Source organism: Puma concolor, chromosome C2 (genome assembly GCF_028749965.1).
Source record: "Puma concolor isolate L17-30 chromosome C2, mPumCon1.1.hap2, whole genome shotgun sequence".
NCBI lineage: Eukaryota > Metazoa > Chordata > Mammalia > Carnivora > Felidae > Puma > Puma concolor.
Window position 1 is genome coordinate 157398653 of NC_141675.1, and position 16257 is coordinate 157414909.

A 16257-nucleotide genomic window follows, 5' to 3' on the forward strand; every position below is an offset into this window, starting at 1 on the left:
TCCCTCCCCACTCATGCGGTGTCTGACATTTAAGAAACACAAAGTAAAAAATTTTCACATTCAGATACGGTGGAAATTACTCCACAATCTTCACAAATTGACCAAATTTGGACAGAGTAACTATAGTGCTGGTACTGATGCCTGGAAGTATGGAGAATGAGAGAACTTACACAAAACTTCCCGTATTGCCGACTCAAAACCGCCATGAATTCATCCCAAATCATCTGCTCACTACCATGCAAAAAATAGGAAAACTCACACCAAACCTAAACAAGACTAGGGATTAATCATTAAAATCACTATTAAAAATTTGATCACAAAAAAAGTGGCTTTCGTGAAAAAGGAAAACAAAACAAAAAAGCCCACGCTGGTCAACTACTTCCTTCCGATACTCGTGCGCCGTCACGGTGGCAAGATGTCTCCTCCTAGGCCAAGGGCAGGGCTGAGACGGTCCCTCGATCCCCGAACTGCCACTCCCAGCAACTGGAGACCAAGCAGGCGGACGGACCGGCACGCGGACCGAGCAGGTGGACACGTGCACGCCGCCCATCCCGCCCTCCCTGCCGGGTTCCCAGCCCAGAGCGCGGGCGCCCAGGGGTGGCGACAGTCACTGAGAAGCAAGCTGTGGTGCGCCAGAGAGGCGACCTCCTCGGAGGACACAGCGTGGGTGGACCCAGACCGAGCGGATGGCGCTCAACGTTAAATGCAGCATGCGGGCGGCCGGCTGGCACCGTGACTACAGTTCGGGGACAGTGACATGGGCGCAGCCCCGCACCAGAGGGCGTCTCTGCCCAAGCCACTCTGGCAGGCTGGTGACGAGCCGGTGGCCGGGGTGGAACACGGGAACGGGGCCGGCAGCTCTTGTGCAGCTCCGGGCACATCCACGTGTAGACCCCATTTCGGGACAGGCCCTGTGCTTCCGGACAGCACGGAGGCTCTTTGAACGAGACTAGAAGATTCCTGGGTGAGAGAAACGGGACACGGACGGGGCCACTGGCGGCACCGGATCGAAAAGCCCTCTCTCCTACGGACGCCGGCACGGCCACCGTCCCGTCCAAGTGTCACTCAGCGACCCTGCGGGAAGTCCAGGGCGCGGACCCCGGGTTCCCCGCAGCAGGGTCTCCGGCAGCCTCGGCGGAGAAACGCCGTTACTTGCTCGCACGTCGGGCACTGGGAACGGGCACGACCGTTGCTCGCGTGAATTTTCTTTCCCCTAACGGACGGGGCGCTTCATCTTACATCCTACGAGTTTAACACTGTGGTTCTGTCTATTACCCAAGACCCTCCCCCCCAAAACGGACGGCGTGTGCTGCAAAGGAGGAGACCAAGGCGGCCCGCAAGAAAGGACTACACCAAGTACTGTATCACTACAAATTTTATTCAGAAACCCATCTTTGTGTTTTTTTGTTGTTTTTTAAAAAAAATTCCCGTTATGAACTGGTTTGGTCAATCAACTACAACACTGCCTAGCAGACATACGGTAAAAACGGCGTGGCTCAGAATCGCCCCGATCTTTCACGGTCTCTCGACCGCCTCCTGTCACGCTCCCGTCCCCCACCGCCGCCGCCGCCGCCACCGCCGCCGCCACGACCGCGGTCTCTAGACCGAGAGCGACGCTCCCGAGACCGGGACCTCGATCTATGCCTGCAACCAAGGAAAAGAAACAAAGCTGTGGCATCCAAAGCAAAGCACACAACAAAGCCCCCACGCGGGCGGACGCTTCTGGGCGGACCCCGCGGAACGGATGGCACGATCAAGGAGGACCGTCGCGCCCGCCACACCGCACGCCCCGTGTAGACACGCCCCGTGTCAGGGTAACGGGCACAACGTCCTCCGTGTCCCGTGCTTCCAGAGCGCCGGCTCAGGGCCTTGGGGACGGTCTCCTGCCGCGGCGGCCCAGACACGCACCGCCCTCCTCCTGTGCCCGATGCTTCTTGTTGACAAAGAGACGGAATCACTAACGTCTGCACCTCCGGGCACGTGTTTACCAGGGGACGGGTGAGAACCCCCCCCCGGGTCAGAACTCCATCCGAGCAGGGAAAGGGACGGTCTCCCGACGCCTTGGGTTTCTCTCTGTGCTGGGACAGCACGGTCTGCACTCAAAACACCAGGAGCGGGCCAGACCGTGCTCCCCCTTCTGCCCGTGGCCGCAAGCAAACCAAAGAAACCTGCCCAAACCCACGGACACCCGCAGTACGTAAAGGAAGTCACTCCACCTGCGGGCAAAAGACGCTGCGCACACGAACCCAATTTCGAGGGTTCCCCACTCACCCGTTCCCTCACTTCGGGACTGTGCGGGCGGGACGTCCTTTTAAGGGCACGTTCTCAGACCTTAAGATACACACTACGTCCTCAACGGTGACCTTCACACCCGGGCCGAGCTCTCCTCGGGAAACGCTTCGCGACAACGGACGGCGCCGCCAGCGGCAGCCAGCCCGCCGCAGTACTCACTTCTTGCGCCGGCGCCCGTACAGCTCCCGCCGCAGCTCTCTGGAGATGGGCTTCAGGTGCATGAAGTTGCAGAAGCCGCCCCGCGTGCACTCCCTGCGGGGGAGACAGAGGCCAACATGCCGCGGGCCGCCCCCCACCCCACGCCCCCGCCCTCCCGGCCCCCGCGGGCCCCCCCGTCACCTACCCCATCTCGTACTGGCGGCAGCACGCCTCTCTGAAGTCGGTCACCGGGGACAGCTCGGCGTGGATCGGCTGCCCGTTAAACCAACGGTTGTTCAAGTCGATGACGGCCTTCTCCGCGTCTTCTTCACGGCGAAACTGGAAAGATAGATCAAGAGGGCTCGCTGCCCCCACCTGACGGGAAGGTCTCCGGCTACCGAGCCACGGATACGCGTTCACGTGGCTCAAATGAGGTGGAAGGATGTCTTAGATCACGTTAAACACAGATCGTCCTTTACTTGCAACCGGATCACTTAATTTCGCGATGATCCAAGATCGTACCCACACTGCCTTGGTTTTCAAACTCAGTTGGTTAACAAGAGCAAACGCAAGGATTTATTTAGACCGGGAAGTTAAAAAAAAAAGGGGGGGGGGGGAGGGAACCACAGGTATAAATCGACTGACTTCTCCCGTGTCTAGACAGCCCGTCAGCAGCACCCTCCGAAGGTCCCAACCCTGAAGGGCGGTGGCCGCGGCGCCCACAGGCGGCTGCCACGCCTGGGCAAGCCGGGCCGGCGCACTCCAGTTCCAGTTCCCGCTAAGATCCCAAGGCACCAGCCTCCTCCCCCCGCCGGTCGGGAGGGAGCACTCCCACGGGGCACGCCCTTCCTACCTTGACGTACACGTTCCCGACGAGGTGGTCTCCCAGGTTGTCACAGACGTTCATCTCCTCCACCTCGCCGTACTTCTCCTCCATTTCTGTAAAAACCTCCTGCGGGGAGAGGAGGACGGCGGCTTGAGGGTCCCGACCCACGGGAGACGCACCCCCCCACCAAGCGCCAGTCGCTCACCTCAAAAAACTCGTCGTAGTGCTCCTGCATCTCCACGTCACTCACCGCGCCTGCGGACGACAGACACCTTGCTGGTTAGAGCGGGACCCCCGCCCGCAGGGCTCTGCGTTCACCCCAACTGCCACCGTGACACGTTAGTTATCTAGAGGAGCCGCGACAGCTGCGCTCTCCCGGAGCGCGGAGGTGCGGCGTGACAGCCAGTGGTTACAATTTTAAAGTGTGCTGAGGTCTTTAAGTGCCCCCTTATGACCATCTCCATTCTGGCTATGAAAATGACAAGTTTTAATCAGCATCAAAGGGCCACACTTTCAGAAAATGTAAGGAAATCATTTACTCTCAACGAATTTCTAAATGAAAGTCTTCTTCCTTTTACGGTTTAAAATAGCGGCCAAGGAATCACACTGGTATGTTCTTCCTCTTCATTACGTTAAAGTAACAGTAGAAATCAGGATCAAGCGATTAAGGGCTAATGTTCCTGACTAATTTCTTTTACAGAGTATCAGCCACACACTATTACCGAATTCTTTCTGATGCGATTAAAACCCAAATGACCATAAATACTCAGTAGGATAATTACCAAGTTCAATCACAGTACCTCGAATGCCTCTGGATAGAGGGATGGTTACAATGCTTTGTTGAAGAAAGCATTCTTGTTTTATATTCCAGGACTATTTTCAAGTTTATTCTTCATAATTCACATGCACTAAGCGAAATCATGTCCATTGTGTGGGTAGATTTTTCAAATTTACATTCTATCCCCCAAATCATTCTCTCTACAAAATTTTACCATTCAGATTCTAGAATTCTCTTGCCCTAAATCTGAGAAATCACAAAGCGGGCAAGTCAATTAAACCAATGCTGCACACAGCTAGATGGGGGCAGCCTACAGAGGCCAAGTGGCTTCAAAGCTGGGCCAGTTTAACCTTCAGTTGTCACCTTCCAAGGCCACACTCCTTGGACTGGCGGCCTCACCTGCCACACCCACTGAAGGCCAGGGGGCCGAGGCAACACCTTGGAGCAGTCTCCTAGGGCCCAGGAAAACCTTATCTTTAAGGACAAGCACTTGAGTCTTTTGATTCTGAGAATGGCTTAAATTTTTCTCATTCACGGGGGAGGGGCAAATTCCTGCATTTTAGTTATTTTTGCATTTCAGGAACCCAGCTTGCTTTAGAAGCCCAAAGTGAGCAAATGCCCCGGGCAACAACTACTCCTCTAGGTGGCTATCGTGAATTTAACCTCCTTCCCTGAGTTGATATCAGGTTGCGAACAACAGAAAAACTAGTCAGGAGAAAAGAAGGCCATTCCAAAGGGCAGATTTCAATGTTTCCATTCCCTTCTCCACGTTGGAAAAAAATGAGAAAACGTATTTGCACGCTCTCAGTGCCAGCAGTGTTGAGACTCAGTGCTGGTTAAATTACTGTTAGTCTCTTACTATAGAACAGCATTTATTTTAATAACTCCTGGAAAGTCCGACTGGACAATGCTTGATAATGGGCATACTTTATCTTCTATACTCCACTTAAAATTTTTCAACCAAATGACTAGAAGAACAGAGATGACCAATTAAGAAATTGGTCACCTGAAGAGTCATCCCCACGACTCAATATATTTTAACTAATGTGTCCCCCAAATACCAGTTTTCTTACGGAAGCACTCCTAAACTGGGATTTGTACTTCTACACACGGAAGGGTATGCTAACAAGGGTTGTGAATCTAGGACCCGGATGAACCTGGCTGGATGAAATTTACTCGGAGGCTCTGCTGCAGGTTCACCAGCTTAAACTGATTTTCTTCCTAAATCGAAGAATCAGAATTTCACCTAATTTGTAGAATGTGGGCCCCATAACGGGGATATCTGGTACAGCTAAACCTTGGGTAGCATACGCAAAACAAGAGTACTGCGGATCGCAGATAAAGACACGAAGAATACTATGACGCTGTTTTGTCAGCGAAGCCCCCCGCCCCCCTCTCCCCCACCCGCAGTCCCCAAGTACAGAGTCAGGGCAAAGAGTGATTAACTGCTGTTACTCAACCGTCAGCTTCCCATCCCTTTCAGCCCAGGGCAGGGTTCTTACAAAAACTAGTAAGTCCATATATAAGCATTTCCCTCCGCCTGCTCATCTGAGTTCTTTAAAAAACAAAGCAAAACCAAGTATTTTGAAACAAGGGCTACCAAGCAAATCCCGCCACCATCAGATTCAGGGAAACACACGATCTGCTACCGGGTCAGCACAGCACCGGGAAGCACAGCGTGTGGGCAGGAGAGCCTCACGAGCCCCCTCCCCGGGCGTGTGCACTGTGCACCCACAGGCGCGCAGAGGCGAGGCCTCCCCATCTGGGGCCAGCCCGAGGGGGAGGGGGTGCTGCGGGGCCCGCTCCGCCGTGGACCGCCCTGTACACTGAGGGGCCCCGGGCCAGAGGGGGATTTGCCTGATGCCTGTGGCTATGTAGGGGTTACATGTACACAGCGCCCCCTACTGACCTGTAGCTCTAAAACCACCTGGTGAATGAATGGCAAGGCGTCGGGGTCGGACCCCTTGATTTTAACAGGGGTCTAGGATATGTTTCAATTTACCTACGGATGACTGAATTGATTCCACAGCCCAATGGCCAGAAAATATACGCTTTAGCTTTCTGAAATTCCCAGGGGTACTGCTATGTATAGTGTTCTTGAAAAACTACCCCTCAGTAAATACAATGTTTGTGAACTTAACTTTGATGTTTCCCAGTACAGGAAGAAATTGTAATGTCTACAAAATGCCCCGTTCAGACCTATTTCCCCACCAAGCACACCTTTCATCTTCCAAATGTGGTACACTAACTCCTGAGGTTGGAGACAGCTACGTAAAGTATCTGATTAACGACTGAGTTGGCATGGGGCTGGGGCTGGGGCTGGGGCTGGGGCTGGGGCTGGGGCTGGGGCTGGGGAGGACTCCGGAGTCCGTGCGACTCGGAGGGACCCCACTCGGGAAATACTCTCCGAACCATGCTCTCCACTAAAGCATGATCTCCCGAATGAGAGTTTAAGAAGTCTAGTAAGAAATGAAACCTGAAAAGTAATTTCCAAACAATTTGGGTTCTTTTAGGCGAGAGAAACTCTGATGCTGCTGCTCTCGAGAGGGGAAGGACATAACTGCACACTTAACTGCGAGTGTGTCCCCCCGAGGACGACGGTCTAGGTAAAGGGAGAGCAGCAGCCCCCAGCTATGGTGCCAGGAGGGCGTCCTTTCCGGTCACTGCTTCTCTTGCGAGGCAGCGGGCAGGAGTTCACGTCTCAGAGGTATCCGTGGGGCCGGGGGGGTGGGGGGACAAAAGCTCTCGACACGTCTAGCGAAAGGCCGTCCTTGACCCTACACGGCAGACCAGGTGGAGTGGACACTGAGCTCTGACACGCAAGCCCAGGGAACCAGGGAAGGAACTTGTATGAACTTACAGCGCAAACCGTCAGCAGACTGGGAAGAGTTTTGAGGGTTACGGTAAATGTTCAAGAGGGCAATGGTCTGAAATACAAAACGCAACAACTTTATATTATGGAAAATTAAATTTAAACACTTCACCGGTTTCCTGTGGCGATCGCTTCGGTCAAGCCTCAGTGCTGCAAAAAGAGCAAGTTATTTCCTTTCGAAGCGGAGACGCGTTCTTAGCTGGTGGCTGTCTCGGAGCACCCTAACACTGCGACGTGACAGAGATCCCGTGATATGCTGATATTGTATTTCTGCTCGCGGAACGTGAAGATTCTCCGTCCCAAAGTTCCAGCCAAGAGTGCGGGCAACCTGGCAGGTTTCTGCCAAAGGGGGCTCAGACGTTCCAGAAGAACGTAACGAACCGAGGAAGCGCGTGCGTGAGCCGACGACAAAAGCCACAGCGGTAGAGAAATACAATAATTACATATCATGAGATCTCCACTTCCTAGAGGAAAAATCGTCATGGTGAAATAAAACCCACACTTATTGGGCAACTTACCTTATTGATTCCTAAATACGCCTAAGCTTTTTAATCTTACAGAAAGAACTTAATAAATGCCGGGGGTTCAGTCACTGTAAAGACCAGTGATTGGCTGGTTAACTTTCAAACGTCACATGGGCAGACCCCCTCCCTCTCGTTAACAAACGTCAACCGAGGGAGGAGGCCTCCCCAGCGGCCTCGCCTAGGCCAGCCTCCTGAACGTGGCTAAGTACCAGGTTCTTGCCGTGGGCGCCAAGGACCTCCATCACCTTGTCCTGTTTGCAACAGCCCTATGTCAGCAGCTCAGAAGCCAACATTATTTGTCTCAATTAAGAGTGGGCTCTTTAACACCATTGTTTTAAAAAAATTTCTCCAACTGTGGGACTTACAGTGTGAGCCGTCAGCCGTCTGTGCACTGTTTTGGGGATTACGATAGATGTTTTGAATCAAGATGGTCTGCGGGGAAAAAAAAATAAAAAGGGGAATTCTACTGGCTGCTGTGCATGTATCAGACAATTGCAAAGAGACAACCTGTTTGCAAATGGCTCAACCTTGTTTGCTTCCCACAAGCCAGACGCCTGTCCTCGGAAGAGCACACCCAAACCATCATATTATGGAAACAGAGTTTGAGCGGTGACGTGGGTCACGTCAGCCAGCAACCAACAAGGAACGATACCGGTTACTTTCAGTAGCCCCACGTTATTAAAGTGCTGGGATGCAAAACACGTAACAGAACGTGAACATCTTCTCATACTTTAAGCCAGCAGACACCAAGGTGTGGAAAAATTCACAGGATCACATTCCCCACACAAAGTTATGATTGTTTTTAAACCAAACGTGTAAGTCAACTGTATGCGGTCCATCAAGCTGTCTGGTCTCCCGGCAAACAGGCGCACCACAGGGGTTTCCTGACTGTCACGGTCACCTAGCACACGTTTAGGTTTGCTCGGTGGGACCTCTGTTTACATAATACAATAGCTTAAACGTTTGTTCTTTTCCGATCCTTCCTTTAAGGGAAAAAAATCCTTTTAGCCCTTGTGCTTTAAACTGGATCAGGCAGACTTGAAACCTTACATTGTACCGTTCTTCTTAAAATCAAGTTGTCTGAAAAAACAAACCATGTTTAAGTTAGTAGGCTAATATATTACATGAATCTTAACGTCCACATCACTGCAAGAAGCTTAAAAAGAAACCCACACTGAGCTTTACAAGCTGAACCAATACACTGCAGGATTCAGAAAAATAAATGTTCAGTCTCAAAACAACATGGGTCCAAAGCAGTTTTGTGAGTGGTTTTACAAACCCACCAGTTCATGTCTAGCTACACTGAAAGGAAGCAGCTGTGTGGGTGCTTCCAAAGGGCCTGCTGGGGGGAACCCATATGGGAGAAACATCCGATAGCCAGACCACACGTACGAACACATGCAGACCCTCCTCTCAGGGCCTGGTATCTTCCCCAAGCCAGCAGGTCTTGGCCTTGGATAGTTCCCAAAGCTGTCCCGACTCAGTTTCCAACTCTGATAGAAAGCTATACTGAGCCCAAATACTCAACAAGAAATTCATTTTCGGTCTCACTCAGGTCATCTGGCTGGCAGTGGCTGTTTAGTGAAAGAGAATTCAAAGGGGGCAATGCAGTTCCATTAAAATCAGGGGAGGTCAGGATCACCTAAGACTGACCAACCAACCAAGCAAATCGAAACAAGATGCTCGAGTTAATACACACGACCGACCCCACTGAATGTTAATGGAACCGTTGCCTCTTTCTGACGTACGGTGCTCAAATCCACTTCATGTTAACATTCTGAGGTCATCAATGCTTCAGAAAGAACATAAGCCAAGTGTCCCTGGATAACTTAGAGAAAACTCTGTAGCGGGGTAACGTCTCTCAGCCCCACACTTGGTACTTCTATAAGTAACCCTCTAAAATAAAAAAACTCAGTGGACACTTAAGACGTTTGGTTATTGCCCAATCTATGACCACTGGCTTAGTTGAGGAGATTTAGCTCATCTAAATGCAGTAGGGGGCCTTCACTTTCGAGTGTCTCCTTCTCTGTAAAGACAGTTTGCCTACTATTCTTCTTTTCTGATCTAATAAACTTCTGCCTGCTGGTCAAAAAGCAAAACAAAAAAACCCAAACAAACCAACCAACCCCCCCTCCCACAACTGCAGTAAACAGAATATTTAAAACAAGTTCTCCAATATTCTGAAATTCGAAAAAGAGACATGTTTGTAAGTTATTAAGACAGATTCTTGTTAAACTGACCATGCTGTATCAGTGGAATAATGGGTGAGAGGAAGCCATCACCTCCCTTCTAAAAACACATTAAATTACGGGGTTTTCTACAGGCTCAAATTAGAAAATACTAACGACTCTTACAGCCATTGGCTGATTTTCCTAAATACTTAGAGGATGCTTACTCAGACTTTGTGGTCAGTTCGAAGGACCTCAAAAGCCCTCGGTCCGGAAAGACTACAGTTTTTCAAATTCCACATGTTCAGATAAACACGGTGGAAGTTTTCTGTTCCTACTACAGGTGCTTTCTCCCTTTAATTCATCACTGATCACTTGTAGGGTGCAAACCCTTGCCTGTTCCTCAGTGAAAACAAAACAACTCCAAAAATCATAATTTCTGACTGATCTGAACTCATGGCGGACCTAAGCCCAAGGTAACAGGTGCCCCTTAACTAACTGAACAGACTGGCTACAAATAGCTGAAGGTAAACACCCATCTTCTAACGTAAATTTCACTTTTAATGTGTCTATGACATAGTGTCATGGCTAACCCCGGGGCCAGGGGTCTAACAGAGGGGGCACACTCAGGACTCCTGGAGAACCCTGAGCATATGCGGCAAGACGGGCCTGCTGAGAATTGTGCCAGTGCATCCTGTAGGTGGCTCTGGCCATCTCCGCTGCCTGGAGGGAGCAAAGAGCAGAAAACCCACTTTGCATTTACTGGTGCCGGGAAACAAGCTGACTCCAAGCTGGCATGGCCGCCCCTTCTGGACCCGTGTCTATTACAGGCGCAGAGAGGGGGGTGAGGCAGCAAACATCACTCACTCTTTGTACAAAGCTTCTCTAACGGTAAGAGGAGGGACCTGTGCTCGTAGACCTCCCACTGGGGGTGGTTCACCTGCCTCACTCTCATTGAAACAAAAGAACACACTCAGTTATGAACACAGAGAATGAAACTACTGGAGAAAAAAAACTCTACGTGATACATGGAGATTATTAACTGCCTCTGTAAAGTATATAAAGTTCTGATAATTTACATGAAAACAGAAAAAAGAAAGAAGAAACAAACAAACCTGGCTAAAGGTCGGTTTATTGTGCAACCGAGAGCATCTGTCTCCATGACGACATGCTCCAATTTTGAAATAAAATGAACAGTTGACTCTGTAAGGGAAAACAAAAGCGGATTATTTTGCTGGGCAGATCAGACAAATGGAACCACATCAACACCGCGACATATGCTACCAAACTACTTTTCTTCTGCATCACAAGAACACAGCCGTGTGGTTTTCTTTGGTAGCAGGTACCCTCCCCTTCCTGGTAGTACTTCAGGACTACTAAGCTTCAACTTGCCGCCTGACAAACATGCCCCTCTTTCAAGGAAGAGGGCCTCAGTTCCACCCAGGGTCCCCCGCATCCAAATCCACTCCACTTCCCGTTATGTTCTCTGCTCTCCTGTTTTTTCTTAAATGGAGTATCTAGTTTAAAACTAATTTTAACTTAAAACATATCTGTTTCTTAGTGTTCCGCGATGAAATTCTCTCCTGAGGACACCAATATAGCACAGTGAGAGTTAAGATCTGACTCTGCCACTAGCTACCTGGGCCTGGGCAAGTTACCCCACCTCTCCTGGTCCCAGGAGCCACCTGTAAAATGAGGAAAATGCCAAGCTGGCATTGTTCCAAGAGTCAGATACCGTGCGCGCATGCTTCATACACAGTGCTCCTTAAGCACAATCGTTGTCTAAGCAAAACGGAAAACAAAGTCCATGCTCTTTTGTCCACGACACCAGACCACCATGACATTTCCAAACACAGGTCTGAAGTAAGGCAGTCTCCTGGTTTCAATGCACCGAAAACAAGCTCTTGGGGAACTCACCTGTCTGTTCCCACATAAGGCCACCTTCTGTCCCTATGGCAAAGTCCTCCCTTAACTACTGTTCGAATAGTTGATGATCCAGTTTGATCCAGATCAAATCAAACTAGCAATCCAGCCATCGTGACAGCAATGTCAAGTGACTTAGATTTGTGATGAAGTATGAAATCTTACTTGATGGGCCCCATTCAGATTTAGACCTGCAGAGGTGGGAGGGTTACCCTGTCGATTCAATTTTTTTTAGCAAGTTCAGACAGCCAATCCAGAGTTAGAATCAAAGGGCTTCAACAAAATTTGATAGTTTGCAAAGATCGATTGGCCACCGTCAGTTCAGGTAGCAATACAAATGGTAAAGTCTGAATTTATCGGGGGAGGTAAATGATCACTACACATTATTTGCAAATTTATCTTACAGGCCTCACTTTACATGATCTAACTTGAATATACGACTTCCATTTTCAGGAAGTCACCCAAATGAAGAGCTCGTTTCAAGAATGCCTCAGAATGGGTAAAACCCCTGCCCAAACAATACCCAACTATTCTATATAACGAAAATAATCTTTGTTCTCGTACCTTCAGAGATGGCTTTCATTTCATACCACTCAATTAGAGTTTAGTACTAATCAGTCAAAACTTTACTAGTGATCAACTTTTAGTGATCTACTTAAACTACTGAAATAATAAGAAGACCAAAAGTGTGATTTACTATCACAGAAAAGATATTAGAAGACTAACCTTTACTTGGATTTAGAAAACGTCCAAAACTTCAAATGTACAACTAGCTAAAGTTTTTTAATTGGCACACACCTACATTTCACTTCTAGCTTGAGGGAAAAAAAAAAGTTAGCAGGAACCATCGTCTTCATTTTTTAGGAGTTGATATGGTCTCCTGGAAACTAAAACCCCACAAGTCTGCCTGAAATGAGCATATGAGTAACCCAGATCGAATACTCAAGTTTCCTGAATTAAAGCCATGCACACCTTTTATGATGCAGCTCTCAAAGGCTGAAATGTGGCTATTTATAGCAGGAATAGAAAAACTTATTGGAATAAACCTCTAAACTAAAAGTTTTGTAGAGTACAATGGAAACCCCACCCAATACAGCTTTATACAAGAATAAGGAATAAAAACTTCATGGAACAGAAGTCATGGCCCACATTTCTAAGCTTGAGAATGAAACTAACGATGCGTTTTCCTGGCCTACACTCGGAGAAGGCTCTGTTTCCAGTGAAGCTGGCCCATTCATTTGGGATCGTGTTTACAGGAAAAGTTCTCCAAGGTGTCTCCTCTGTGAGCCCAAACCATTCAGGCAGCCTGCCTCTTCCACAGCACTTAAGAAATTTCAGAGCCTTTACTGTAATTTTACCCTTTACATGACAAGCAACCCCTTCCCCTCAAGTTCCCTGGCAACAAGATCCAAATTTTGTTCATCTTTAAGTCAACAGATACAGATTTTAGGGTTGACACTCAAAGAAATGTTTCCGGAGTGACAATGACTGATGATTGTCTTACAGTTTTGCTATTAAAAAATATAACCCCCTCTTCTAAACAACACATTTTACAAGATGGACCTCATCCTGGAAAACAGAAACGATTTAAACAGTGTTTGAGGGGCGCCTGGCTGGCTGAGTCAGTGGAGCGTTGGACTCTGGATCTTGGGGTTGTGAGTCTGAGCCCCACGTTGGGTGTAGAGATTACTTAAAAACAAAATCTTTAAAAAAAAAAAAATAAATACAGTGTTTGAAAAAGTGGTATTAAAACATTATCTATGCCAAACTCGGATTTATCATTAAGAATGCAGACTAACATAAGCCTCGTACAGGCCAAAAGAATCCTAACATGGTAACTACTTATCCAAAAAGTAGATTAAGCCAGAGCTCAATCTTTAGGTTCTCAACGTAAGAATTATTCTCCTAAATGAAAGGCATTTCCCTTTAGTCTCACCTTCAGTCAATGCACTGGGAATGAAAACGTCCCAAGGTGGCATTCGAAATCAAAATTAAATTTTTTTGCTTTTAACGTAACAACTGGGCAGGGAAGGCATGCAACTGTGAAAAGGGGGGTGGGGGACCCCACGTTTTTTATATTGGAATTACATCTTCGAGTACGTTAAAATCAGGTTACGCTGCCGTTTATGATAACCCAGTTCGTCGTTAACAGTTCTTCGAACCCAACGTCCTCACGACCCGCCCGATCGGTCGCTTGAACACGCCGAGAGGCTTTTTAAGTGGGTACAACCCCAACACTCGGGACCCGAAGTTATCTAACGATTTAATACGGGCGGGCTTTATGCTACTTGCCCGACACCACATTAAAGGCTGAAGTAGAAGAAATAGGCTAAAACGTTGACAACTTCAGCACAACTCAAGACGGCTCCAAGAGGCGGGGGGCGCGGGGTCCGGGTCGCCAACAGACGGGACGGTCCGCGGGCCGCCCAGCAGCCCCAGGAGAGGGAGGCCGCGCCACCCGAGCGGAAGCCCGCCGCCCGCCGGGGCGCCCATCGCCCGCCCCAGCGCCCACGAGGCGGCGGCGCGCGGCTCCGGAGGCCGGAAGGGCCGCCGCGCCCCTCCCCCCGCCTGCCCGCCCGGGCCTCCAGCCGCCGCCTGCGCCCCGCCGCCGCGCCCGCGCGCGCCCCGCCGGCCTTCCCGGCCCGGAGCCCCGGCGGGCGCCTCTCACTCACTTGTCTTTCTCGGTGCCGAAGATGGAGGCCAAGTACTCCGCCATTTCCCACCCGCCGCCGCCGCCGCCACTGCTGCCGACGCCGCCGACCCTGCCCGACGCCCGCGGGAGACGTCACCCGGACGCGACGACGCTCGCCCCGCCCCTACGGCGTGGCGGCGCTGCCCAATCGGGCGAGCCGTTGCCTGCGCGTGGGCGGGGCTTGGCGCGAGGGAGGCACCGCCCCCTCGGCCCCGGGAGCCCGCGCGCCGCTCGCCGGCGCCCCCTGATGGTGCCTGCGCTCCTCGCGCGGTGGGCCCAGCGTCCCCTTTGCCGGGGACCCCGCGCTCTTCGCTGTCGCCCCCTTCCCCGTCCGAGGCCCGTCGCCCCTACCCCTCGCTCTCCTCGCGCTCGGCCCCTCGGCCCCCCGGCCCCGGGAAGCCGAGCGCGCTGGCGGCGGCCGGAGAGAAGGCCGCGGGGCCGGGGCCGAGGCGTGCCTGACCGCGTGGGCGGGTTCCGCTGAGCCCGGGAAGTGCAGGCGCGCTCCCTGCCCGCACTTTGCCCTCGGTGACGACCCCTCCTCTCCCGCCCTCGCTGGCCGGGATGGAGCTGGAGGGGCGCCGCGCAGGGGCCTGGCCCGGGGAGAGCCGGGCGGGTGCGCAGAGGACCGGGCGCCCGTGGGAGTGCGGTGGGGTGGGGGACGAGAGCTCGCGGAAGTCCTGGAGACCGCGGAGGGATGCGGCACCAGGCAACGCGGGGACGGGGGCCCAGCCTCACTGTCCCCGAGCGCCAGGCCTCAGACCTAGGGACGCTGGGTCCCTCCCGCGGAGCCAGACGTTTCCAGTTTTGTTAGTTCATTCTTTTCTAATACAAGAAGATGCGTATGTATATTTGTGGTCCCTCCTTCCATATCCACGCTTTTCTCCACCTTGTCTTTTTTCACTAACCAACCATCCTGGGAGATCGCTCAGTAGGAACACGTGGGCATAGTCCTCACTGCTTTTGCAGCTGCTGGGAGCTCCACTGTGTGGATGGTGACTCGCTCTATCAACCTGTTGACAATGGACTTCTGGGTTGTTTGCAGGCTCTGTCTTTTGCTAGCGCAGGCCTGCCACAAAGAGCCTCCTGCATGCGCCTTTTGTATCTGGGGCAAATGCACTGTTTGGCAATCTCAGAGCTTTCATATATTTTTTTCTTTTTTTAGCGCTTATTTATTTTATTTTATTTTTTTTTTTTATTTTTTTTAAATTTTTTTTTTCAACGTTTATTTATTTTTGGGACAGAGAGAGACAGAGCATGAACGGGCGAGGGGCAGAGAGAGAGGGAGACACAGAATCAGAAACAGGCTCCAGGCTCCGAGCCATCAGCCCAGAGCCCGACGCGGGGCTCGAACTCCCGGACCGCGAGATCGTGACCTGGCTGAAGTCGGACGCTTAACCGACTGCGCCACCCAGGCGCCCCTTATTTTATTTTTTAAACTTGGTCTTTTTTTTTTTTTTTAACATTTATTTATTTTTGAGACAGAGAGAGACACAGCATGAATGGGGGAGGGTCAGAGAGAGAGACACAGAATCCGAAACAGGCTCCAGGCTCTGAGCTGTCAGCACAGAGCCGGATATAGGGCTTGAATCCAGGAACCTGAGCGGGAGGTGGATGGTTAACTGACTGAGCCACCCGAGCGCCCCAGAGCTTACATAATTAAACAGATGAAGTAATACAAATTTTGTTCCCAGATGGGGACTGTGCAAAAATGAGTTAACTGTGGCAGAAATGCTTAACGTTTTGGGGGTCTCCCGCGTGTTCAAATTTGATAAGAACACATTTGAGAGTGGGGTGCATGTGAAGATACGAGAATCAGATGCTTGTGTACCCCAAATGCAGTTGCACGGAGCCCTGGGTTTCCTTTGCGTACAATTTGAGAACTGCTGTTTAGGTGGTCCGTTGAGGATTATTTATTTATTTGTTATTTTCAAGTATTTATTTTTGAGAGAGAGACAGCCCGAGGGGCAGAGAGAGGGAGACAGAAGATCCGAAGCGGGCTCCTCGCTGACAGCAGAGAGCCTGATGCAAGGTTCAAGTTTACAAA

At 50.8% G+C, this 16257-nt stretch overlaps 1 protein-coding gene across 11 annotated transcripts; it reads right to left on the reverse strand.

Moving 5' to 3' along the window:
* Positions 1 to 1357: 1357 nt before the first annotated feature.
* U2AF1 (U2 small nuclear RNA auxiliary factor 1) lies at positions 1358 to 14667 on the reverse strand. 11 transcript variants are annotated; one of them, XM_086676075.1, is made up of 8 exons: positions 14565 to 14667; positions 10714 to 10801; positions 7796 to 7862; positions 3462 to 3511; positions 3284 to 3382; positions 2636 to 2769; positions 2452 to 2544; positions 1358 to 1644 (listed from the first exon to the last, which is right to left on the reverse strand). In XM_086676075.1, exons 4-8 carry the CDS (start codon positions 3489 to 3491, stop codon positions 1497 to 1499), a joined length of 504 nt encoding a protein of 167 aa, XP_086532201.1. In that variant the 5' UTR covers positions 3492 to 3511; positions 7796 to 7862; positions 10714 to 10801; positions 14565 to 14667; the 3' UTR covers positions 1358 to 1496. The 11 variants fall into 11 exon arrangements, with proteins under 11 accessions (XP_086532201.1, XP_086532200.1, XP_086532199.1 ...); XM_086676074.1 differs by lacking the exon at positions 7796 to 7862 and adding an exon at positions 6895 to 6961 and having other exon boundaries at positions 14565 to 14608; XM_086676073.1 differs by lacking the exon at positions 7796 to 7862 and adding an exon at positions 6895 to 6982 and having other exon boundaries at positions 14565 to 14588.
* Between the last annotated feature and the right edge of the window lie 1590 nt (positions 14668 to 16257).

Coding starts and splice junctions, on each gene's coding strand:
- U2AF1 (XM_086676065.1), bottom strand. CDS start 14,237: ATGGCGGAGTACTTGGCCTCCATCTTCGGCACCGAGAAAGACAA. Junction 2,770..3,283: donor TCGGGAACGTGTACGTCAAG/GTAGGAAGGGCG, acceptor CTATCTTTCCAG/TTTCGCCGTGAAGAAGACGC. Junction 1,645..2,451: donor TACGGGCGCCGGCGCAAGAA/GTGAGTACTGCG, acceptor CCTTGGTTGCAG/GCATAGATCGAGGTCCCGGT.